The 25,134-nt window shown below is 38.6% G+C and overlaps 1 protein-coding gene across 2 annotated transcripts in view; it reads right to left on the bottom strand.

Moving 5' to 3' along the window:
- slc38a9 (solute carrier family 38 member 9) overlaps nt 1-25,134 on the bottom strand; it is a 39,848-nt gene that overhangs the window by 6,077 nt on the left and 8,637 nt on the right. For both annotated transcript variants that reach the window (XM_030149060.1, XM_030149059.1), the window contains exons 3-13: nt 18,212-18,341; nt 15,291-15,409; nt 13,987-14,050; nt 13,769-13,862; nt 12,318-12,488; nt 11,029-11,088; nt 10,413-10,619; nt 5,837-5,944; nt 4,561-4,667; nt 4,356-4,469; nt 168-316 (exon numbers count right to left, since the gene is read on the bottom strand). In XM_030149060.1, coding sequence (XP_030004920.1) covers nt 168-316; nt 4,356-4,469; nt 4,561-4,667; nt 5,837-5,944; nt 10,413-10,619; nt 11,029-11,088; nt 12,318-12,488; nt 13,769-13,862; nt 13,987-14,050; nt 15,291-15,409; nt 18,212-18,341 — 1,323 coding nt within the window. The remainder of the gene's footprint in view (nt 1-167; nt 317-4,355; nt 4,470-4,560; nt 4,668-5,836; nt 5,945-10,412; nt 10,620-11,028; nt 11,089-12,317; nt 12,489-13,768; nt 13,863-13,986; nt 14,051-15,290; nt 15,410-18,211; nt 18,342-25,134) is intronic.

Raw genomic sequence — 25,134 nt, 5'->3', positions numbered from 1 at the left:
TTTTTCTTTTCCTCATCAGACTGTGCTGTTTGGGTCCAGCTGTGGACTGAACTGAACAGGTGTGTACTGAAACGGTTCGGTTCAGTATGTGGACCGTTACAGGCCTAACATTTACAGCTCTTGACCATCATGTTATTTTCAGTATGGTTCAGTGGGGACAGCGGTACCTGGGGTAGTGGTTGCCAAAAAGCTGTCCCATCATTTGGACCCGGACCAGGTATCCCAGCAGAGGGTAGACGGTGATCATCTGGAACAAGAGGCAGGTCCGAGCCACAAACACCATCACATCACTGCTGGGGAAGTTATCCAAGAAGTTCTGCAGGGAGAGAAGAAAACCCACAGATGGAAATGAAACTATGGAAGGAAGTAGACGACAGAAACACACCAATACCAACGTGAACCACGTTAGAGCCACAGTATGTGATCTGAAAGAAGAAACGGAACTGGAACCACAGTGTGTTTGTTCTGTTCAAACCAGTAGCTCCCACTGGAGACCAGACTGATCAACTGCAATCTGGACAACGAGTGTAAAGTTAAAGAGATGATTCAAACTTACTATGGGTCATTTATCAGGATTCATACACATTTTTCAAGGTGAAATTCAAACACAAGTCAAGTCATTCCATAAGCATAGCGGCAAATGTAAATGTGGTGTTGATTTACAGATATATTCATTATTATTATATATTACCCCTCTATCCTGTACGAAATTAAAAAATAATTCAGTTTCCTGGTGTGTCCACACATACCCACACATTTCTTTTAATTGTAAAACTAGTTTTGGTGAAATTGTCGTTTTTCCATGAGGTAAATTTTTATGTGCAAGTTATATTTGCACAATTTGAGAGTCAATGGAAAAGCGACGAGTGGTGTCAATAGCATCAGTGATCTTTGGTTTCAGGTCGTTGATATCCCATATCTTTGTTCAATAGACGGTATCTTTGCCATAACCCCATAGAAACTAATCCAGGGCAGTGATATGTGATGAACGAGGTGTCCAGGGAATTGAACCATCCCTTCCAGTCCACAGGTGTGTAAATGGGTGATTTAGAACCCACCAACATTCAGAACCCAATGTGGTGGTGCACCATCTACCTGGAAAATGATGGTTGGTTGAAGGTCGTCCAGTTGTGGTAACACACATATTCAGTCCAAAGGTCAAAGGTCAACATTTGCACTAATTGATCTGTTGCTGAAGAAAAATGGACCAATGATTCGACTGAACATGATCCCACAATGTGATTAAAAACTTTAAAAACCCATGAGGGCTGTAAGAAATATCAGTTCTGCAGTATATCGCCCATATTTTATCTCACGAACTGTATCGATATTAAAAAGTACTGTATCGACATTTTTAGGTATTTATTCAAATGCAGATATTGTGGAGGTTCATTTTTGTTTTTCTTTATTGTTTATATTTTATTATTATTATTTAACACTGTTTTATTAAATACTGGTTATTTGAATCATCCTAAAGCACTTTTTTCTGTCTGAGAGGCAGATGTTCGTCCTTTGTTGGATTGAACTCAAATCCTGTTCTGATGTTAGTTGTGAACTAATAGAATCTGAACATTGGAACAGGATCTGAAACTGGAATGTCTGTAAAACACAATTTCAGTTTGCACACAGTTTGAACATTGCTGATAGAACATTAGATCCTGTTGGGATCAATAAAAATGTGTTTAGTATTTGTGCAGATTTCTGCTGGAATTCAATTCTTCAAGGAAATAATCATTTTTCAAAAGAAACAACAAAAAATTGTCTTTTTAACAGTATCATGATATATTGTGATATATCGTATCATAATCCTAGTATTGTGATTTGTATCGTATCACCAGATTCTTGCTGATACACAGCCCTAATAACCACTGTAGTACATAGAACAAATCTGATGAACCTGTCTCATCAGTTCCTTTGTAATAATTGTATTAAATTGTAAACAGACTTTGTGGACAACCCTGTGTATAAACACACAGCGAGGGCAGGAACAGCTCCTGGACAGCTTTGCTCATGCAGCACGTGCACAAAACATGGACCCTCACATGTGTTTTCTACAAAACCCAACAGAACATGTGCACTTCTCACAGGTCTGCACTGCTCACTAAGATGAATTCTGCTCAGACCAGTTAATTTGGCGTTTGACAGTTTAGAGGCGGAAACCAAAGGGAGCACTGACCCTTTAATGATCCGTCACACCTCGTGACCTCTTGACCCTTGATATACTGACAGCTGTTGTTGAAATGGAATGAAAGTAGCTTCAGTTAATGAGTAGAGAAGCAAAGAGAGGTAACTGGTGCTTTTTTGACCACAGTTTTCAGTCCATAATGACAGGCACCACGCTCTTCTGCTCCACATATGCTGCATTTCCACTGTGTGGTACTGGCTGGACTCAACTCGGCTCAGCCTTTTTGTGTTTTCATTATGAAAAAGGACCTGGAATCTGGTACCCAGTACTAGTTTTTTGGTATCAGCTCCGCCGAGGTTCCAAGCGATACTAAACTGTGACGTATAACACTGCAGACCACTGATTGGTCAGACAGTTTTCTCTGTGACCCACCATTTTAGAAAAAACAGATGCGTTAGTGGACAGTAAATCTGTCGGTACATTAATCCACATAACAGCCCAAAACTACACCATGGAGTCCAGGAGATCAGTCTGTGGTGGCCGAAATAAAAATTCAGCGAGACAACACGCAACGAGTGAGTTTTCAGCAAGTCTCTGAACAGACGACACGGAAATAACGCACCACATCGCTATGACGACCAGGTACTATAATGTCAGTAGTATCCTGTAATGGAAACAGTCTGCAGGAAAACCGAGTCGAGTCGAGCTGGGTTCCACGTAGTGGAAACGTGGCAATAGATGCAGCCGCTGAACACAAAGCAGTTTCACTTCTGCAAACCTCCCAGTAACATTACACTTTTATATGTAAAGGAGAGCAACAAACAGACGGACAAACAGACGGATGGATGCATCTGAGAAGCTCACAATAACACTGTACACGTCCTTGGTTTGAATCCTTAAAAGTCAAATCACAACTAGATGGGGGTGTCAAACATATGGCCCGGAGGCCAAAACTGGTCCACCAAATGGTCCACTATGGCCAGTGGGACCAATTTGTGAAATTCAAAAAACATTACCCTGAAGATCAAGGATGTCAAAACCATTTTAATTCAAGGTTCCACATATAGAACAATTCAATCTGAAGTGGATCAGATCATTAACCCTTTATCGGGCAAGTGACTATTTTTGGTAATTTTCATATACATTACAAAACAGTGATGGCAACAATTACTGTGACGATAGTGAGTCAACAATCTGAGGTCCAATGTGGTCAACAGGGTCTGTCAGGTCCAATGTGGTCTACAGGGTCTGTCAGGTCCAATGTGGTCTACAGGGTCTGTCAGGTCCAATGTGGTCTACAGGGTCTGTCAGGTCCAATGTGGTCTCCAGGGTCTGTCAGGTCCACCTCTAATGGAACTAATGTAAGGGCTGATGTTCAAAGGGGTCATGTGGATGTGGACAGGGGTCTGGACCAGCACACATGGAGGTCTAATGTTCTAAAAGTGAGGTTCTTTTCACCTTACGTACATTTTTCTTCTGACCTTCATTTTCTACATAATACACACACACACACACACACACACACACACAAGTATGAAAGTCTTGTTCTGTCCTCCAATAACACACTAAGGTTGAAATTTTGAATTTCAGAGTATTTCTATGAGTAAAGGGTTAAAATACTATAATAATAACCTATAAATAATGACTCCAACTCCAAATGTTTCTCTTTGTTTTAGCATAAAAAAGTAAAATTACATGAAAGTATTTACATCACCAAACTATCCTTCCACAAAAATACACATGAATACACTAAATAAATATGAACAACTGAGACACAATGTTGTTAAAATTGCACTTATTTTCAGGTTGTTTGCATTAGTCACATTTTTAAAGGATAATTTGCACATGTAGACAATTTCATAATGTCTTTTACACACTAAAACATAGAGACAAGTTTGGAGTTGACATCATTTACATGTTCTTATCTTACTGGTCTAGACCACTTCAGGTCATACTGGGTTGAATGTGGAACCTGAACTAAAATGGCTTTGACAGCCCTGGTCTGAAGGATCAAACTGACTTTGTTCATGTTTTGTATGAACAGAACTCAGACATTTTACACAGAAGGTGAAGTCAGTTCTAAATTATGGCAGTGCCTCTTCACTGTAAAATGTCTTCATACATTTTAAAACCTTTTCATACCACTGTCCATGAAAAGCACATGTGATGAAAGTGGAAATATGGTTAAAGCATCTAGGCGAAAGCAGTAAAAACTGAATGTGTTTCTTACTGGTTCGATGCATTCTTTGGAGAGCGGAGGTGAAGGGAACGCAGCGAAAATCAACACTCCCACGTACAGGTAGGTGAGACCTACCAGGAGGTAGGCCACAGACAGGTCTCGTACCTGCAAACACCCAAACACACGCACATGTGGGTGAGCGAGTCCACATGAATGCTGGACAGTGTAGAACAGGCTCTGCAGGAACCAGGCTCACGTTGTTTTCTTGGTGTTTGTTGCTCTTCATCAACGTGATGATGCAGTTATGAATGAAAAAGGCCAGAGTGAGGACGCCGGTCAGCTGAGGAAACAGCAGTCTGAACTCTGAGGAAACACACAAAGAGACAGCAATGAAATATAAGACCGTCCTGTTTAGACGAGTTTTTCACAGCCCAACAGACTAACACTGGAGCACTGTGAGGGGTTTGTATTAAAAGTTTATTTCTTCTTCTTCTTCCAAAGATTTCAGACAGAACATGGTAGGAATTAGGGATGCAAATTATGAAATGTATTCATTATTCATTAGTTGGTTGACCTTATCGATTGACTGATGATTAATTGATAAGTGGTGATTTTCCTGAGAACCTAAATTTCTCTTTCAATAGGGTCTATAAGAATAAAAGCTAAATATTGTTTATATACTTTATGAAAAAAGCATGTCATATTCCTTAATGATTGTTTTCTTGTACCATTGGATACAGTACAAGCAATGACCTTTATGTAGTAGAACTAAATAAATTCTGCAGAGAAATTCAATAAAATAAATGGATCTGAAGAGGGGCAGTTTAGAACAAAGGGGCATTTCTGACTGCATCACTGGCTGACATGATGGAACGAGATTCCAGTGGAGAAGCCTAGTTTGGGCAGTGGCGCCCCCTACTGTTGACACCACAAATCCCGCCGAGGAAAGGGCAATTAACTGGCAATTCATAATTTAATTGAGCAAATCCTTATTGACAATTAATTGATAGTCGATTAATTGTTTACATCCCTAGTAGGAATAGATCATTTATGATTTTGCCAGCGTTGGTTTGTTTGTTTGTTTGTTGGCTAGTTAGCAAGATAAGTCAAAAAGTTATGGACAGATTTGGATGAAATTTTCAGGAAATGTTGATACTGGCACAAGGAACAAATGATTAAATTTTGGTGGTGATTGCAGGGGGGCACTGATCTGCCTTGGCGGAGGTCTGTGCTCTCTGAGTGCTTTTCTAGTTCATTCTGAGACTAATAAAAGTCTCAAAGATCAGATTGTATTTAAAAACACCCACACAATAACTCCCACATTGACAAGCATGACGTATCCGCACTTGAAAACCCTCGGCCTTCAGTCCACACCAAAGTTTTTGCACATGCGGACGGACGGACGGACAAACTGATGACAATACCCTACAGCGAGGGCCGAGGGTAAAAAACAGTTTTTCATTTTGTCACATTTCCTTTTTCTCTTAAATGCACTCACCAGCAACTGAACATATATGAACCTGGCCTTTTACCTGGAACAAAAAGCTTGGTGGAGTCAAACCAGTGGAACTCCAGGTGGAAACCGAGACGGATGGCCTTATACGTAACCAGGCTGATGAGGTAGATCACAGATATGGTGCCTGAATAACAAGAAAACATGGAACAATAGGGACAAAGCAGACACACAGCACAAATTAGAGAGAAAAACCACAACCAGCACATAAAACCTTTATTCATGATCCTGGATGACACTAATGTGATTACATTTACACATGAGGTTCCACAAACTGAAGAATTTTTTACAGAAGCCACTTCCATTAGAGGATGACTGATTGATTTTTTAAAGGTCGATATAATAACATCACTGTACCCGTTAAAATATATTCAGTACGAACGTAAATCACCTATTTCTGACTTCATTAGAAAAATGGTGAACTGATCCTCTAAGTTAAAGTAATGAATACAGAAATAATTAATATTAAAGTAAAGGCATACAAGTCAAAAACTGAACATCTAACTTATAATAATTAACTCTTACTGTTTAAAAAAAAAAAAAAAAATTAAGGCAATTTTTATATTTGAGCTCTTATTTTCTACTACCGTACTTTCGGGTGCATAAGCCGCTACTTCTTTCCACACACTGTGAACCCGCTGCTCTAAAATGATGCAGCTAATTTATGTTTTCTGGGCTAATGATCAATCTGGCTGATGAAGGAAATAGAGCTGCTGCACGTAAGCTTGGCATCAGTGAAGCGATGGTGAGACGTTGGAGACGGGGTGAGCGCGGCTTACAGTCCGGAAAGTCCGGTAGTTACCTTTGCCAAGGATGGCGGAGGTTCTGTTTTCATCTGGGTTGGTTTGTGTGTGTGTTTGTCTGTGTGCAAGATAACTCACAGTTATGGAAGGATTCTGATGAAATTTTCAGGAAATGTTGATTCTGGCACAAGGAGCCAATGATTACATTTTGGTGCAGATTTGTGGGGGGGGGGGGGACTGGTCTGCCTTGGCGGAGGTCTGCGCTCTCAAACTGCTTTTCTAGTTCTAGTATTTTCTTTATACTTCAGAAGTCTAATATTAGCTATCAGCTGAAAATAATAAGACACTTTCACAGACAATGACGTAATATTTGAAAAAAAAAATGACTTGGTAAAATGAAATAAGAATTACTCTTTATCCTGCATGTTTCAGATGTTTCCCTCTTCCAGCACACCTGACGGTCATTCTCAGGCTTCTGCTGAGCTGGATGATGGGTTGATCATTTGAATCAGGTGTGCTGGAAGAGGGATACATGTAAAACATGCAGGATAGTGGCTCTGGAGGACCAGGGTTGCTGACCCCTGATCTAATACGAGTTCACGGGTGGGAAGTCACAGGTCTGACTGACATTCCAGTGCCTTTACACCAATAGAAGGGTGGAAAGACACCAGTTAGGGGTGGACTGGAACGCAGCATCACATTCATTCATTTTCTGAACCTGCTTTAAGTAAAGTAAGTAAAGTAAATTTTATTTATAGAGCACTTTTCACAGACAGAGTCACAAAGTGCTTTATCAATTCAAATCAGAATCAAATTAAGTTTACAGAGACCCAACAGAATCCTTCAGGAGCAAACACTTGTGATTGGTGACAGTGGCGAGGAAAAACTTCCCTTTAACAGCAGAAACCTGGAGCAGACCCAGACTCCTGAGGATGGCTGTCTGCCTTGACCAGTTGGGGTTAAAGAGAGAGAGAGAGAGTAAAGGAGGAGAAAAGAGAGAGCAATAGAGATATAGAGAGACTGGGGGGGGGGGGGGGGGACACATGGAGTACGTTATGATGAATACATAGAGTGTAATCAGTCTGTGGTGGTCCTGGGTCAGGTGGGAGACTAAAAAGCCTTTTTGAACAGGAGGGTTTTGAGGTGTTTCTTAAAGCTCTGTACAGAGTCCATGGACCGTAGGTGTAGAGGCAGGTCATTCCATAGACGTGGTGCCACAGCTTTAAAAGACCTGTCACCGCGTGTGCTAAAACAGGTCCGTGGAACCATCAGCAGGTGCTGTCCTGAAGACCTCAAGCTACGAGTCGAGCTGTAGGGCTGGATCAGAGAAGCAATGTATGCAGGGGCCTGGCCATGTAGAGCCCGGAAAGTTAGCACAAGAATTTTGAAATGAAGACGATATAGAACAGGAGCCAGTGGAGAGATTTAAGGATGGGAGTGATGTGGGTTCTCCTGTTTGTGCGGGTCAGGAGCCTGGCAGCAGAGTTCTGGACAAACTGTAGACGGGCCAGCTCCTTCTTGTTTAAACATGTAAACAGGCTGTTTGCAGTAGTCTGAGCGAGAAGATACGAAAGCGTGAACGATCATCTCGAGCTCATTTGTGGACACCATAGATCTGAGTTTGGAGATGTTGCGTAGGTGGAAGAAACAGTTTTTGACTAGGTGTTTGGAGTAGAATTCTAAAGACATGTCCTGGTCAAAGATGACACCCAGATTCCTCAGTTTGGTCTTTACCGAGGAACTCAGGTCTCCAAGGTGATGTTTGATCCCTGGGATTGCACTGTCCGGGGCAATGATGAGGGTCTCAGTTTTGCTGGAGTTCAGCTGGAGGCTGTTATCATTTAGCCACTGCTTCAGCTCTGACAAGCAGATGATTAAGGAACTCAGTTTGTGGGGCTCAGAGGAGTTAAAGGAGCAGTTCATCTGGATGTCATCCGCGAATAGATGATAGGAGACATCACTGTACTGTTGGATAATGTGGCCAAGTGGGAGGACATAGAGTAAGAATAGGACTGGTCCCAGGACAGAGCCTTGGGGCACACCACACAGTAGATCCGCTGAGTCAGATTGGAAGTTGTTTATTGACACAGTGAAGCTTCTGCCGGTCAGGTAAGAGGAGAACCAGTCTAGCACAGGACCTGACATCCCTACCAGGTCCCTCAGTCTCTCAATCATTATGGGATGGTCCACTGTGTCAAAGGCTGAGGACAGATCTAGCAGGACCAAGACCGTGGATTGCCTGGAATCAGCCACCATCAGGATGTCACTAGACACTTTTAATAGTGCGGTATGTGTTGAGTGGCGTTGTCTAAACCCAGACTGAAAAGTGTCATAGATCTGGTGTGTCTCCAGAAAAGCTGTCAGTTGTTTAGACACTGCTTTCTCAAGGATTTTGGCCAATAGGGGGAGCTTTGAAATGGGCCAGTAGCTTTTGAAGTCTGTGGGGTCGAGTGTGGTTTTCTTTAGTTTAGGTTCTATGATGGCCTGTTTGAAGGAGCTGGGAAACAAACCAGTTGTGAGCGACAGGTTAAAAAACTTTGTGACCCATGGTCCAATAGTGTCAAAGACACCGACAAGGAGCTTATGGGGAGGAGGTCTGCAGAGTTGGAGGAGGGTTTCGTTTGGATAAAAGTGCTGAGATGTCCTCCAGTGTCACAGGGTCGAAAGAGGACCAGGTTTGCAGAGGGGGATCAGATAGGGTCAGATGGCCAGAGGGTGGTGGGATATTGTGTTTAATATCCCTGATCTTGTCTGTGAAGAAGTTTAGGAAGTCATTGCTGTCAGCTTTACAGAGCACGGGGGGGGGGGGGGGGGGGGGCAGCAGGGACAGCAGGGGACACACTGGACTGGACTGTGTCACAGATTACTTTGGGGTTTTTCTTGTTTGTGGAAGTACTTTATCCTCATTAGGGTCATGGGGGTCTCTTGGAGCCTATCCCAGCTGCTTATGGGTGAAGGCGGGGTTCACCCTGGACATGTGACCAGTTCATCACAGGGCTGAACATACAGAGACAAACAACCGCTGTCACAGTCACACCTATGGGGGATTTAGATTAACCAATTAACCTATCAGCGCAAAAATATGGAGTTAGTATCTGTAAATAATGACTCATCTCAAAATGATACTCAAAAATGATGCCATCAATATTGAGTTAATATCTAATTCTTTTTCATTCCCTCTCCTCCTTCCAAAACTCTATACAACCATTACTACAGGATCATTGCACTAGCTTTGATCCATTTTGTGTTTTCATCCATGTCCCCATATATACTGTAATCCAAACTGTATCTGTTTCTTTCAGCACTGGTACAACATGTGTGACTGTAATATCTGTTTTTATATTGTCACTGCTAATAACTACTCTTTTTTTAAAAAATATATCATTGCAGGTACTATGAATAATAATCTTTTTAGCACTATTATGGCCTGTTATGTTTTTTGTAACTTCTTTCTTCGTTTTATTACGTCCGCCAAGGAGGTTCTGTTTTTGCCGGTGTTGGTTTGTCTGTCCGTCTGTGTGCAAGATAACTCAAAAAATTATGGACGAATTTAAATGAAAATTTCAGGAAATGTTGATACTGGCACAAGGAACAAATGATTAAATTTTGGTGGTGATCGGGGGTGGAGGTTGGGGGGGCGGGCCACAGGGGCCCACTGATCTGCCTTGCCGGAGGTCTGCGCTCTCCAAGTGCTTCTAGTTTTTTCTGTTTTAACTGCCTCTTGGCCTGGTCGTCGTTGGAAATAAGAACTGGATCTAAACTGACCTACCTGGTTAAATAAAGATTAAATAATAAAAAATAATGAAATAAAGTTTGAGATACTAACTCACTCACTCATACTAACTTACTTACCCAGAAAAGTGAATCTTGCGAAGAATGAGGCTGAGCGGAAGCAGAGCAGCGGCAGCAGAAGGATGATGAGGTACAGGGGGATGGTGTTGGTCTTACTCCACCAGTGTTCGAAGGAGCTGAAGTCAGTGGTACCGTTTCCACCACCACCCAGGTCCACAGTACCATGGGTGTGGTTCGCAGCATCATTACGGGCAAACGGACAGATGACTGGGAAACAAATACAAAAACCATCAGTATGTTGAGTAATTTCACACTAAAAAGAACTGTTTTCTGTTTGCAATTATCAGTTGAAAAGCACAGTATAGACCGTGAAAAACAAAGCACCCATAACTGAGTATATATCTGTTAATAAGAGGGATCTACTCAATCTACACACAATACAGTTTCAGTTAGTTATCGTTTTTTTCTTATAATTATAGTTTTTATTTATTTCAGTTAATGAAAATGTTTTTACAATTCTAGTTTTCATCATTTCATTAGTTTTCGTTAACGATAATAACCTTGGTGTGTAGCAGCCCTTGTAAAATAACCAGACATCCAGTATTCGTCTGAAACTGTCCATAGTTCACTTCTCATGGTATTGTGCTAATTTTTAAAATAATTTTCTGCATCTTACCTTTGTCTGAGCCGTTGGTGCCGTACTCGGAGTCAGACACGTTGACGTTGTGAGCGTAGTCTACAGAAAGATGAACAAAAGACGTGTCAAGTGTAGACAGTGTCGACATGTTCTATCTTCCTCTTTTATTTTATCTCCACACAACAACTACACGTCTGCACATCCTCATAACAGCAAAGAGCTTATCTCATCACTACTTGAGTTGAGGTAAAATGCTAGTTATTTTCATTGATTAAACATTCAAAACAGTCACAGTCAGGGTGCGATTTGTTGGAGGGGGATGGGGGGGGGGGGGGGGTCAACCACCCCTCTGGTTTTTACATCTCAACTTCTGCTCCATGAATTTCATCCTTGGGGGAGACAACCAACCCACTGAAATACCAGGCAGGTTGTGTCAGTTTTCTTCCACCTTTATCCTACATTACTGGCACTAATGTTCACCTGATCCGAACTGTCGACAGTCTCAGAACTCGCAAATATCCCCATGTAGTGGGCCGCCGTAAAGGAGGGGGGGACATGACAAAATCCTGGGGCCCAAGATTTGTGTGTCCAGTGGATACAGGTTAGAAGTAGGGCGGTGTATCGGCAAGAATCTGGCGATACGATACAAATCACAATACTATGATCACATTACGATATATCACGATATATCATGATACTGTTAAAAAGGCAATTTTTGGTTTGTTTCTTTTTGAAAAATGATTATGTCCTTGAAGAATTGAATTACAGCAGAAATCTGCACAAATCCTAAACACATTTGTATTTGATCCCAACAGGATCTAATGTTCTATCACAAAATGTTCCAACTGTGTTCAAACTGAAATTCTGTTTTCCAGACATTCCAGTTTCAGATCCTGTTCAAATGTTCAGATTCTATTAGTTCACAACTAACATCAGAACAGGATTTGAGTTCAATCCCAACAAAGGAACCAACATTATTGAATAAAAGAGTGTGAAATAATAATAAATAAAATAGAAACAAAAAAGAAAAACTAAAAAAACAAAAATGAACCTCCACAATATCTGCATTTGAATAAATACCTAAAAATATCGATACAGTACTTTTTAATATTGATACAGTATTGTGAAATGAAATATTGCAAAATATTGCAGAACCGATATTTTCTTACACTCCTAGTGTTGAATTATGTGGGCATCACTTTACGTCAGTATAGACTCAATATCGAAACCAGTTACTCTTTCAGTTAACTTCCAACATCTGAATACACTCCTCATGGTACACCTGAAGTACCCAGCCTTCGTAAACACTCCGGTTCTTTGTGACTTACTGTAGATAAACTGTCCCGTGTTGTAAAGGAAGTTGGACATGAGCACCCAGTAAACCACCATGGCTCCAATCAGTGACACCATAGAGAAGACCAGGCTGGACCACTGGCCAAACTTGCCAAAATAGTACCGACAAACATCAGGAAATTCCCAGTCTGATGTGTCCACGTAGGCTGCGAAAAACACAGACGAGACAAAGAGCAGTGATGAGGCGAGTCTACGATCAGAGAGACAAAGGCATAAATAAATACCCCCATGGACCTGAAACTGACACTGACTGTGCACCGTCTCCTTTATTCCCTCTGTTGGCACTCTGTTGTGGTGTTTCTCAGTGCGTTACTGCCACCAACTGTCAATCAGCAGCATAGTGGTATGAACAGGGTAATCAGGAATACCCAGAATGCACATGTGAAACCCACAGGGATACTTCCTCACAGGGAAAGACACTCCATTCCATTAGATTAATAAAATAAGGTCAGGAACACAGAGACAGAGTGGAAGTGAGCCAGACATAAAAACAGCGTATGCAGAAATCAACGTCTGAGCCAGAACACATTCAATATATGAGAGAAAGAGGAAAGCATGGAAGCAACAGGCTTCATTAACTGCCAGATAAATAATAATGGGGGGGGGGGGGGGGGGGCCTAAAACCTAACTGTACCGTATCGCTTATAAATCTGTGTCATGACTCCAATCTGCTGCAGTCATCGGTTTTGCTCTTAAACACAGATTTTCAATGTAACTGGATGAAGACAAACGCTTAGTCCTCTCTTACAGCCACTTTGTCAGACTACAGTCATATATTTCAGCTAAAATTTCCTTAGGGGGTCAAATGAGTGTCCATTTTTGTCAAAAAAAACAGTTGTCCTAAAGTCATAGAAGTGTGTGTAAATAATGCTAATCCATTTGTGCACAGACTACTGATATTCTTTGACAGTGGAAGCTCTATTTTCATAAATACTGGATTTGGAATAGCACGTGTATGTGGAAACTTTTGCTGGTGGACGGCCCCGCCCCCTCCAGGTTATTGGCTGTGCTGCTCTGTCCTGTTCAACCAACAACTGAACATTTGAGGTAATGGGCTCAAAACAACAAACAATTATGTCGTACTCGAAGAAATGTTCATCAGAAGTCTTGACCTTATATGTGCAAATGTGACAAAACTAGTTATTGATGCAACAAATTAAGCAGGAATTTAAAGGGATTGCAGAAATCAACTTGATTTTTGCCTAAATGAATATAAAGATAGTTTTGCAGCAGCTGGAGGGTTCAAATTCAAACTATCTGAACTATTAGGATCCAAATACACAAACAAATGAACTACAGACTAATAAAAGTGGGTTTAGACAAATATGAGCCCTTTCATTTTCCGTAATTTCTAAGACAAATCGCAAATTTCTTGCTGGAGCCGATGACACAGGACTGTAAAGTAAAGAATAGTTGATAAACTTACGTATTGCTTTTGGTGATTTGAGGACAATGTAACAGCAGTAGAGCATCAGCAGCCCCGTGAAGATGAGGATGAGGATTCCCAGAGTAAAACCAGACTGACACGACAAGAGAGACACGACAAACACCATTCACTTTTATCCTGTAATACACACACTCTGCATTTCTGAGGAACTGAAGTAGATTGAAATCTGGTTCTGCCTGACGTGGCGGTTAAATCACCTGCTTTATACCCCATGGTATGCTGAGGATGGACGTGCCCATCATCGTGTTCCATATCGCAAATCTGTGAGGAGACAGAGAGCGGCAGATATGACCGGTAGGGCTGTGTAACGGCAAGACTCAGGCGATACGATACAAATCACAATACTAGGATCACCATACGATATATCATGATCAAGGTTCTAATAGTTTTGGATTTTTCATTCTAGTTTAGTTTTATTTAGTTCTGACTTTTTTTCTCTAATTCAGTTCGTTTTAATTAGTTTTTAGAGCAGGTTTGATAGTTTTTATTAGTTTTCTTTTTTTTCCTAAATGCTTAGTTTTAGTTCCGTTTTAGTTCAGTTGTAGTTCAGTGGTCTCTCTTCTCTTCTTCTCTGTGGTCGTATTCAAATAAATCCCAGACAGGACTCTGCTGCTTTAGTCTCCATGTTTCCAGGTAGAGTGGGGACCAGAAGACGACTGGAAACCACAAGTGAACACAAGTGACGGAGCAAAAAGTGTCGTATGGAGACAGCACAGAAAACTGAGAGAGACAAAGAAATCGGTTTCATATCAATCTGACATTGACAAAAGACGAAAACGAAGGGAATTTTATCCATAATTTTTATCTGTTTTAGTTAGTTTTGTAAACACACAATACAGTTTCAGTTAGTTATGTTTTTTTTCTTTTAATTTATAGTTTTTATTTATTTCAGTTAACGAAAATGTTTTTACAATTCTAGTTTTCGTCATTTTGTTAGTTTTCGTTAACGATAATAACCTTGATCATGATACTGTTAAAGAGGCAATTTTTTTATTTATTTATTTTTTAAATGATTATTTCCTGGAAGAATTGAATTCCAGCAGAAATCTGCACAAATACTAAACATATTTTTATTTGACCCCAACAGGATCTAATGTTCTATCACAAAATGTTCAAACTGAAATTCTGTTTTACAGACATTCCAGTTTCAGATCCTGTTCAAATGTTCCGATTCTATTAGTTCACAGCTAACATCAGAACAGGATTTGAGTTCAATCCCAACAAAGGAACCAACATTATTTAATAAAAGAATATTAAATAAGAATAATAATAATAAATAGAATATAAACAAAAAAGAAAAAGAAAAATGAACCTCCACAATATCGGCATTTGAATAAATACCTAAAAATATCGATACAGTACTTTTTAATATCGATACAGTATTGTGAAATGAAATATCGCGATATATTGCAGAACTGATATTTTCTTACAGCCCTAATGATCAGTGAAGTCTAGAGAAAAGCTTTATCCTAGGTTGTTGACTGATGTGAGCAGTTCTTACATAGTGATGATACTGGGGTTTCTGGAGGAGGCGTCGCTGCCCGTCACCTTGAAGGCCATCCCCAGGGGGCTGTAGATGTAAATCTCCTCTGGACGGGGGATCACATGGTTTGGAGGACTCTGAAGGAGAAAACAGTAACATACCGAAGAAAATACAAATGTAAACAACAGTGACAAGAACTGGAGGAAACACATTTAAGATACATGTTTACACTCATCTGAAAACCTCACAAACTGAAGTGTTAGTTTTGTTTTGGCAGCTTTGGACGAAAATAATCTGAAATGACCTTTCAGCGCATTGAGATTCAAGTTGAAAAACAAGACAAAAACAAGAAATATGTTTTCAGGCGGTAGGACAAGGGTGTCAAACATACGGCCCGTGTGCCAAAACCAGGGCTGTTAGAAAATATGGGTTCTGCAATATATCACGATATTTCATTTCACAATACTGTACCAGTATTAAAAAGTACTGTATTGATATTTTTAAGTATTTATTCAAATGCAGATATTGTGGAGGTTCATTTTTGTTTTTCTTTACTGTTTATATCTTATTTATTATTATTTAACACTGTTTTATTAAATAATGGTTATTTGAAGCATCCTAAAAGCACTTTTTACTGTCTGTGTGGCAGATGGGAGTTCCTGTGGAAAGTAGGAGACTTAGAAAAAATTTGTGATAGAACATTAGATCCTGTTCTGATCAAATAAAAATGTGTTTAGTATTTGTGCAGATTTCTGCTGTAATTCAATTCTTCAAGGAAATAATCATTTAAAAAAAAAGAAACAAACAAAAAAAATTGCCTTTTTAACAGTATTGTGATATATCGATTGATTGATTTGTATTGTATCGCCAAATTCTTGCCAATACACAGCCCTAATGTTGACTTAAAAAAAAATATTCAAAAGCAAAGATTTCTGGTAGAATCCCTTTTTACTGATGCAGACAAATCCTGAACATAAAGTACAGGATTGGACTGAATTAAAAACCGCTCCAGAAACCAGGTAAAATGTCAAAGAGCCCAGTAAAAGTGCTAAGCAGAGCAGAAGTCGTCTGCGGTGGAGAACCCTCAGAACAAGCTGCTGAGTCGGTCAATCCTGTTTTGTACACGTTTTTAGTGTGAGCTTTGGAAGTGGTTTAATATGACAAACTGAATGTCACCATCATGACTGTCATCGGTGCAGACAGTGGGTTTAAGCTGAAGTCATAAATGCTGACGTTTGGACACAGAAAAGGAAATGTTTAAATGGAGTCAGCTGTTACGACCAGATGACTATACATACAATATAATAAGAACACTATGGCGTTACGCTAAGTTAAGCTGCTATTTCGTACAAAAAAACAAACGCTCTTTCACCTGGGAGTGCAGAGAAGTGGGTTAGATTCTAAGTCAATATCAAACCCAATTTCCAACGAAACTCTGTATCCGCTTGGTTCTGTTCATTATCTCATAAGCTCAGCAAACTTCCTCAACTCTGTTGACTCAGCATGTACCTCCCAAAAAATGTGTGTTTCCTGCTACCGGTCACTTCTTTAACCTCTTCCTGAAACTGTCTCACAAAAATTAGCCAAGAAAAAAAGCTTACAAGAAGAAAAACTAGGCTTTTCTCTAAGATTTAAGTGGTGCATTTATGAGAAAAACATGGAAATTTATGAAAAGTCCAAACTTCCTTCCTGTTTTAAAAATTCACAGAGTGGTGAGGAAACAATAAAACCAAATATTATTAGATTTTGAGGTAAATTTATGAGAAAAAATGGGATGATTTGAGATCAACGTGATCAATTAAAAAAAAAAAAGCAGAAACATGTAAGAAAAACAGGACATTTTGAGATTTAAGTTTGAACTTGAGAATAAGAAAAAATATTTTGAGATTTTTACAAGAAACACCTTAAATATACGAATATTAAGTCAGAAATTTACAAAAAACTCATTCTTTTAAGTGAAAGTCACAAAGAAAAAACTTGGGTAGAACGAAGGATCTCAAATTTAAATATCAGAGAATTTCTCTCATAAATTTTTGGGTCATAATTCTTTTTTTTTCATCTAAATTGGCTCTAGGGATGTAACGATTACTGGTATAATGATAAACCGCGGTAAAATTGCAGACGGTTAGTATTACCGTTTAAATTATCATGAAACCGTGTTCGATTACCGCACTTTCAACTCAAACTTGATCTGGAAAATGGTCAAACAATGGCCATGAGGTTCCATCTTTAATGCACATTTATATGTTTGATGTTTACATGTTCATATTTGAATGTTTCTGCAACAGAAAGTACATTGTGCCTATTATTTTATTTGGGTTTTTTTTTGTTTGGGTGTTTTGGTTTTTTTTTAAAATACAACTTGGTTAAATTCTTTCAGTGTGTGTATTAGTACTTTTTGAACATTTTGGGTACAGTTTCAACAATACCACGATAATAATGATAACCGTGATAATTTTGGTCACAATAACCGTGATGTGAAATTTTCATATCGTTACATCCCTAATTGGCTCTAAAATTAGATTAGATTAGATTTTATTGTTCCCACAACGGGGAAATTCAATGGTCAAGGCAGCAACAGAATGAAGTGCAGGAAAAAGTGTGCATGCATAAAGGTAGTGCAAAAAACTATAGAAAATAATAATAATAATAATAATAATAATAATAATAATTATTATTATTATTATTATTATTATTATTATTATTATACCGTTTTTCCAGTTTCTAATTATGTCCAGAACCTGGTACGCTTTTGCTGTATGTTTGTCCTCCATAATGTGCTAGGAGGACGTTAACACAAGGATGTGAAGAACCTCGGTGCGTCTCCATCAGATTAACACAAAGCTTTTGATGACGGCACAAAGGTTACTGGAAAGCAGCCTGTGTGTTCAGAATGAGGCGGTGAATGCAGAGTGCTGAGGACAGACAGACAGACCCACCAGCAGTCTGTCGGAGGAGCCCGTCAGTCTGCTGTAGTAATGCACTCTGCTGTTGAGGATGGCCGCCTCAGCAGACACTCGCTCCTGTGGGTCATCGCCGACGATGTTCCTGGGTTCCACGTGGAAAGGTCTGGAAGAAAGCACACTTCAGTCATCAACCATCCTCATCATAGTTTGATCTTTTTTTTTTTTTTACATAATTAGATAGATGGCTTTATATGAATGAATGAATATTTTATTTCAGTTATGTACAAAAACACATACATATAAAAACAAACAAACATAAAATGAACACCACTGGTAACTGAAAAAGGCAGAAGCTGAATCCAGAGGTTTATTTCTGCTTCTCCTACTCCCATCCTTCCTCTAACTCCACACCTGAAGCTGCAGCAGATCAAACATTAACACAAATTCATATACATTCGGTTTCTTCAGTCGCTTTGAAATCATATGACTTTCGTAGCTCTGGAGAATTTGACAACTTTAAGCTTTTTTAAAACTCGACAGTGAGCTACACAATTTCACTTCATCCTTCAGTTTGTTCCATAATTTGACACCAGTAACAGAAACACAGTGATATTTAACATTTGTTCTTCCTTTACATGTTTCATACACAAACGTCCCTCTTCAATTATAATTCCCTTCTCTTAACTCAAAATTTTTCTGAATACAAACAGGAAGACTTTTACTTTTAGCACCAAACATAATTTCTATTGTTTTTAAATATAAAATATCAAAAAATTTTAATAAACCAGATTCTACAAAAAATGGATGACTTGATTGAAGATAACCAGCTTTATTTATTACTCTATTAATAGCTTTTTTTTTGGAGTTTAATTATTGGGTCTATATTAGTTTTATACACATTGCCCCATATTTCCACATAGTATGACATATATGGCCAGAATACTGTTAAAATTGAACATATTTTTCTTCACCCATAAAGACCCAGCGCTACTTTTATGTCAGTTTCCAAATGAAATTTTCTCCATATCTAACCTTTCTAAGAGATTTATCACCATTTATTTATAATATTATCCTCTGTATTGTGTATTTTATCAGTATAAAGTAGGCATTTTCCTATATTTAATTCACTGATCATGTTGATGTTCATAAAAGCTCAGAATAAAGGTGAGGGTTATTATATCAAAAGCAGAGAAAACTGCAGAAAAAGTGACTTTTTCAGTCAAATCTATCATTGACTGAACATAAACCAAGCATTTCCACGCACTGTCGTTCATCCAACTCCATGGCTTTTACTGGTGAATTAATGTTGTAGAAGATGACGGTGTTTCTACGGTAACTACGGAGCCTCTGAACGTCCAAATGGGTCATATCTGATGACGTTACAAGTGAACAATACAATACATGCAAACATTTCTTGTTTAATAAATCTCGAGTTTTATAAAGAATCGCAACAGCCTTGGACATTTTATGTTTGATATATTCTGTTTGTGGTTTCCAACAGAGTTTATTGTCTGTTCAAAGCAAAACCATAAAATTGTCTTTTGTCACGGCTGTCAGACAGAATTAAAAATACACACCTTTAGTAAAGTACACGTGTGTGAGCCGCTGGAGGAGAGGGCTAGCAATGGTTTATGCGCTAGAAAGCCACTGTGAAATACCAAAGTGGATTAAAGGCATTCACACAAACTGCTAAACAGGGCTGGGTGGTGTCGCAAACACACACACACACACACACACACACACACACACACTAACAGTCTTAGTATTTACGTGTAAATTGTGCTGATTCTAGGAAGCTTAAGTCCCAGGAAACATCTTGTTTATTATCTGACACACACACACACACACACACAGTCCTGGTCCAGTTCAGTCCAGCTGACCAGGGGCCACGATGGGAAAAACCATCTGAAAACCCACTGCAGTCAGTTCAGCTTCAGGTGGATTTAAACATAAAGATTCATGTACAGTCCAAGGTTATTATCGTTAACGAAAACTAACAAAATGACGAAAACTAGAATTGTAAAAACACTTTCATTAACTGAAATAAATAAAAACTATAAATAAAAGAAAAAATGATATCTAACTGAAACTGTATTGTGTGTTTATAAAACTAACTAAAACAGATAAAAATTATGGATAAAATTCTGTTTGTTTTTGTCTTTGTCAATGTCAGATTGATATGATTGATATAAAGACGATTTATTTCGCTCTAGAAATTTGAGCTAACGGCACCATACGGCACTTTTTGCTCCGTCACTTGTGTTCACTTGTGGTTTCCAGTCGTCTTCTGGTCCCCACTCTACCTGGAAACATGGAGACTAAAGCAGCAGAGTCCTGTCTGGGATTGATTTGAATAGGAGCACAGAGAAGAAGAGAAAAGAGACCACTGAACTACAACTGAACTACAACTGAACTACAACTGAACTACAACTAAGCATTTAGAAAAAAAAAGAAAACTAATAAAAATCAGCAAACCTGCTCTAAAACGAATTCAGGCTAACTGAATAAGAGAAAAAAAAAAATCTAAACTAAATAAAACTAAACTAGAATGGAAAATCCAAAACTATTAGAACCTTGGTACCTTCCTCCTCCTCCTTCCTCTCCTCTACCTCCTCTTCCTCTCTACTCTCTGTCTCCTGACATAAATATGTTGATTCATGACATATGAACAGATTATAGATACACTGATCATACAGTTTGATGGTACAGTTATTGCAGAGGCTTTTACTTTCAATCATTATTACTGTGATCTATTCCCCAAAAATATGAATAAAATCACATGAGCATCTAGAATCTGGGGTTTTATTGTATTTTCCCCACAAATTTTCTTTATGTGTGTTTTTTATACAGTTGCTCTTTTCTCAATATATGAAAATAATCAGTAAAAGTAACTTTTAAAAGTGTATGTGTTTGGTATTAAACAGTGTCTTTTCTTCAGTGTCTGTGTTGAGCCTCTACAGTTCTAGACTCTTAAACTAACTCACACTGGGACTCCTATAGAAGTGTCTTCTGACCAGTTTTCTTTTCTTTGATGTCCTTCACATCCTAATTACCGAGCACACACACAAACATACAAAATCATACACAAAATAATTTTTCAACCCCTGTTGGCATCTCATGACCCCCACTTTGGGAACCCCTGAGATAGACCACAACCCAAAAGAACAACAGACCTGAAGTCCATGAGATTCACACAGAACCAACTCATGTGACTCCACACTAATGATGACAGACAGTTCTGGAAAACCGGTTCAGTACCAGATGTGTTCATTCATGTGACCTGCCCACAAATACATGGATCCAGTGAATATTTTAGAGCCTAACCTGCAGGTGCAACAGCTGACCGGACACATAATGCTCTGACTGCTGTTTCTAAACATCCACACTTCCACACATGTATTTACAGAAGCAGAAGCAGAACCAGAACCAACCAGAACCAGAACCCTTCTACATGTCGTCTGTGCTCTGTGATAAAACAACACACACTTGGATTTCACCATCACATCAAACAGGAAACAGCTCAGAGGCGGAGCCACATTCAACAGAACAAAGATCCTTTCCTAGAAATGAAAGTGAAAGTTCCTCTCAGTGTGATCAGAGCTGCAGACGTGTCTGTGGAACTGTGGAACAAACCTGAAACCCACTTCATCAGATCTGGTTCCAGTCTCAGCAGAGTCTCTACAAACAGCGGTGAGTCCACCTGAGCTGATCTACAGCTTCAACAGCACACTGCAACTCCAAACACAAACACTAGTTCCTCTGTTCATTTCAAACCAACTCTGCTGAAATGGTTCCTGTCACTGAACCACATGGACAAACCAAAGGATTTACATGGATTCTAGATGATTCCAGCCCATGTCCTTTAGATGGGCTGGACTTGGACTGTTGGTCTCTTCCTGCTTTTGTCACCACTAACAGTTTCTACAGTTACACTTCACTGAACTTCCTGAACATTTCAAAGTCAAAGGGCCTGGTGTACAAAGATGGCACAGACCTTTAGTAAATCTGACCCAAAGTATTGGACCGACATCATGGATTTGAAACACTGCTGCAGAGTCATGTGACTGCCCAATCACACTTATATGAAGACCTAAACGACTTATGATCACATAAACACTGACAATACAATTAAAAATATTTTAAGGTTCAAAGTTCAAGGTTCACTTTATTTTCTCCCATGGGAGAAATCTGGCTGAAACAAAAACAAAAACAAGCGGCATGGCTACAGAAAAACAGAACATATGCTGCAAAAACACATAAAATATGTGACATATAATAAATAAGTTATAATATTATAAAGAAAAAACCTAAAATACACACATGCATACATACATACATACATACAAAAGAAGCAAAATTTACAATATTTTGAGGCAAGGATTGAAAGACAGTGTATGACCAATTAGTTTATTGAAAGTCATGAGAATTTAAATCTTCAAATCATATTTTACTGCATTTCTAACGGTCTTGTTGTCTACCTCAAGTTCAATTGCCATTTTTCTCATGGATTTGGTTGGATCCTTTAGGATTTTGGATTTGAGAGCTTTAATTACGTTAAGTACGTTTTTTTCCTCCACTTCCAGACTTTCTGGTAATAGGTTTGCTCATAGTCATTCTCTTCTTTCCATTATAAACAGTCTTTATGGACACTCCAACTATTTTTGAAATCTCCTTTGGTGTGACGAGTGCATTCAGCAAATCACACACTCTTTGATTTAATAATAATAACAGCAGAATAACAGCAGAAGAACCCACACAAAAGAAGGACTGCAGATTTACTACTGGGTTTGATGTGAGAAAAAAATAAATTACATTATGTCTATAAATAAAGACAACTTCAAATTTTTGTCTTTTAGTGCAAAACATAACATTAAATTATGAAAATATTGACATTTCCAAACTCTCCTGTACCAATAAAATGTGAATAACCTGAACAAATGTGTCCAACCTGAAATGTCTGTATTAAATTCAGTCCAGTTTGAACTCTTTTCTTCCTGTTCCTCAGTGTTTAGTGTCTTTGGAGATCTGATCCAGAATGCACATGGACTAATGAGAAGTGGAGGAAGAAGACTGAGAAAATTACACTGATTTTTCTTAAGAAATTTCAGGTTTTTTTCAGGTTATTCACATTTTTTTGTTTGGATAGTTTATAAAAGTAAGTATTTTTATAACTTAATGGGAGTTTTTGCACTAAAACAAAGACAAATATTTGAATTTGTCATTATTTATAGGTTATTCTGTTATTATTTTTACTGGTTCGGCCCACTGCAGATCAAATCTGTCTGAATGTGGAACCTGAAAGAAAAAGAGTTTGAGAGCCCTGGTGTAGTTGATCAATAAATCTCTACTGGATTACTGTGGCAGAATGGTGTGTGGTTGAAAAACTGCTGCATTATGTTACTGAACTGTATTACGTTACTGTAAAGCTGTCGAATACCTCTGGTGACTTTATAGGATTTACACCTATCAGTCTGTTTCAGCCTGTGTTTTCCGGTAAAGCCACACGGGTTATTGACAGGTGATCAAATGAAACCGTCCAAAATACAATACACACTTCATTGCATTAGTAACATTTGATATATAAGTACGCAAGCCAACAAAATACCATACAGTCGCGGAAAAAATTATTAGACCACCCTTGTTTTCTTCAGTTTCTTGTTCATTTTAATGCCTGCTACAACTAAAGGTCCATTTGTTTGGACAAATGTAATGAGAACAACAAAAACAGCTCATAGTAGTTTAACCCTTTCATGCATGAATTATGAGACCCTTAATCAAGATTTTTTTTTTTTCCTGAGTGTTTTTATTCGTCTTTAGGCATGAAAAAAACATGCCTAAAGAAAATTTTCTTATGAACCTGTTTTTCATGGAGTTGCAAAAATGTCCTCTCAGCTGGACACCACACGTTTAATTTTTGAAGCAAAGAAACATGTATTTACTGACACACTGTGTGAAAACTATGAAATAAAAACATTTTTAATGCTTATTTCAGGTAATTCATTTATCAGACAGGGGTAGTTGTTTATTTACTGTCTTTACTAGTTTGTCTGATAAATGAATTACCTACAATAATTATATGTGGAAGACAGTATGAAACTTTACCAGACATTTATTTTTAATGGTGCTACTCTGATGTTTTCTCACATTTTAACTCTAATACCAGTCATTACTCACTTCATGGAAATAATATGCAAAAAACCTCACAAATTTTTATAAAAACTGTTCATTGCAGACTAATAACAACAACTGATTTACAGTTAAACATGTTACTCTAGATCAGGTTTATCAAAAACAGCAAAGTTACTGTAATGGTCTGAATGTCACTGTATTATTATGGGATGGTGCATAAGTGTCCACTTTGTTGGCTGATATGGAACTGAAACAGCAAAACCCATGAATTTAAGACAGAACAGCTGGAGAAGAACTGTCCACTGGAGTGACCACTGTGCATGAAAGGGTTAATTTCACAGCTGATATCTATCCATTTAACATGTTTTCTGGATAAAAACCAACATCCCTTCAGTTCTTCCATCAGTATGTGTCACTGAACTGACAAAAACAGTGCTTTTATTCATTCCGTGTTTTCTTTTGTCTGTTTTAGTCACATGACACACACAGGAGTTAGGACTGGATTGCAGAGCTATTCTTTTTGAGGACTTTGGATGGTCTAATATTTTTTTCCGCGACTGTATATAATAGAGGTCTTTTATATATTTTTATGTGAAGATGTTACATAGTATAGTGTGTTTTTTATTGTGAATGAATCCAACAGTGAAGGGATCAATATCTGTATTAATCTACAGCCTGTTATGCTTTTCCTCTGCCCCACAGACTCCCGTGTTGTTCAAAAACAAAACTATTAACCAACAAAGACACAAACAGCCACTGGTGACCAAAAGAATCTACTGATCTAAACTGTTCATTAACTGTTGATCCACTAATCCTATTAATACATG

This window comes from Sphaeramia orbicularis, chromosome 12 (assembly GCF_902148855.1).
Source record: "Sphaeramia orbicularis chromosome 12, fSphaOr1.1, whole genome shotgun sequence".
Lineage (NCBI taxonomy): Eukaryota > Metazoa > Chordata > Actinopteri > Kurtiformes > Apogonidae > Sphaeramia > Sphaeramia orbicularis.
This window is presented reverse-complemented; position numbering and strand designations above follow the sequence as displayed.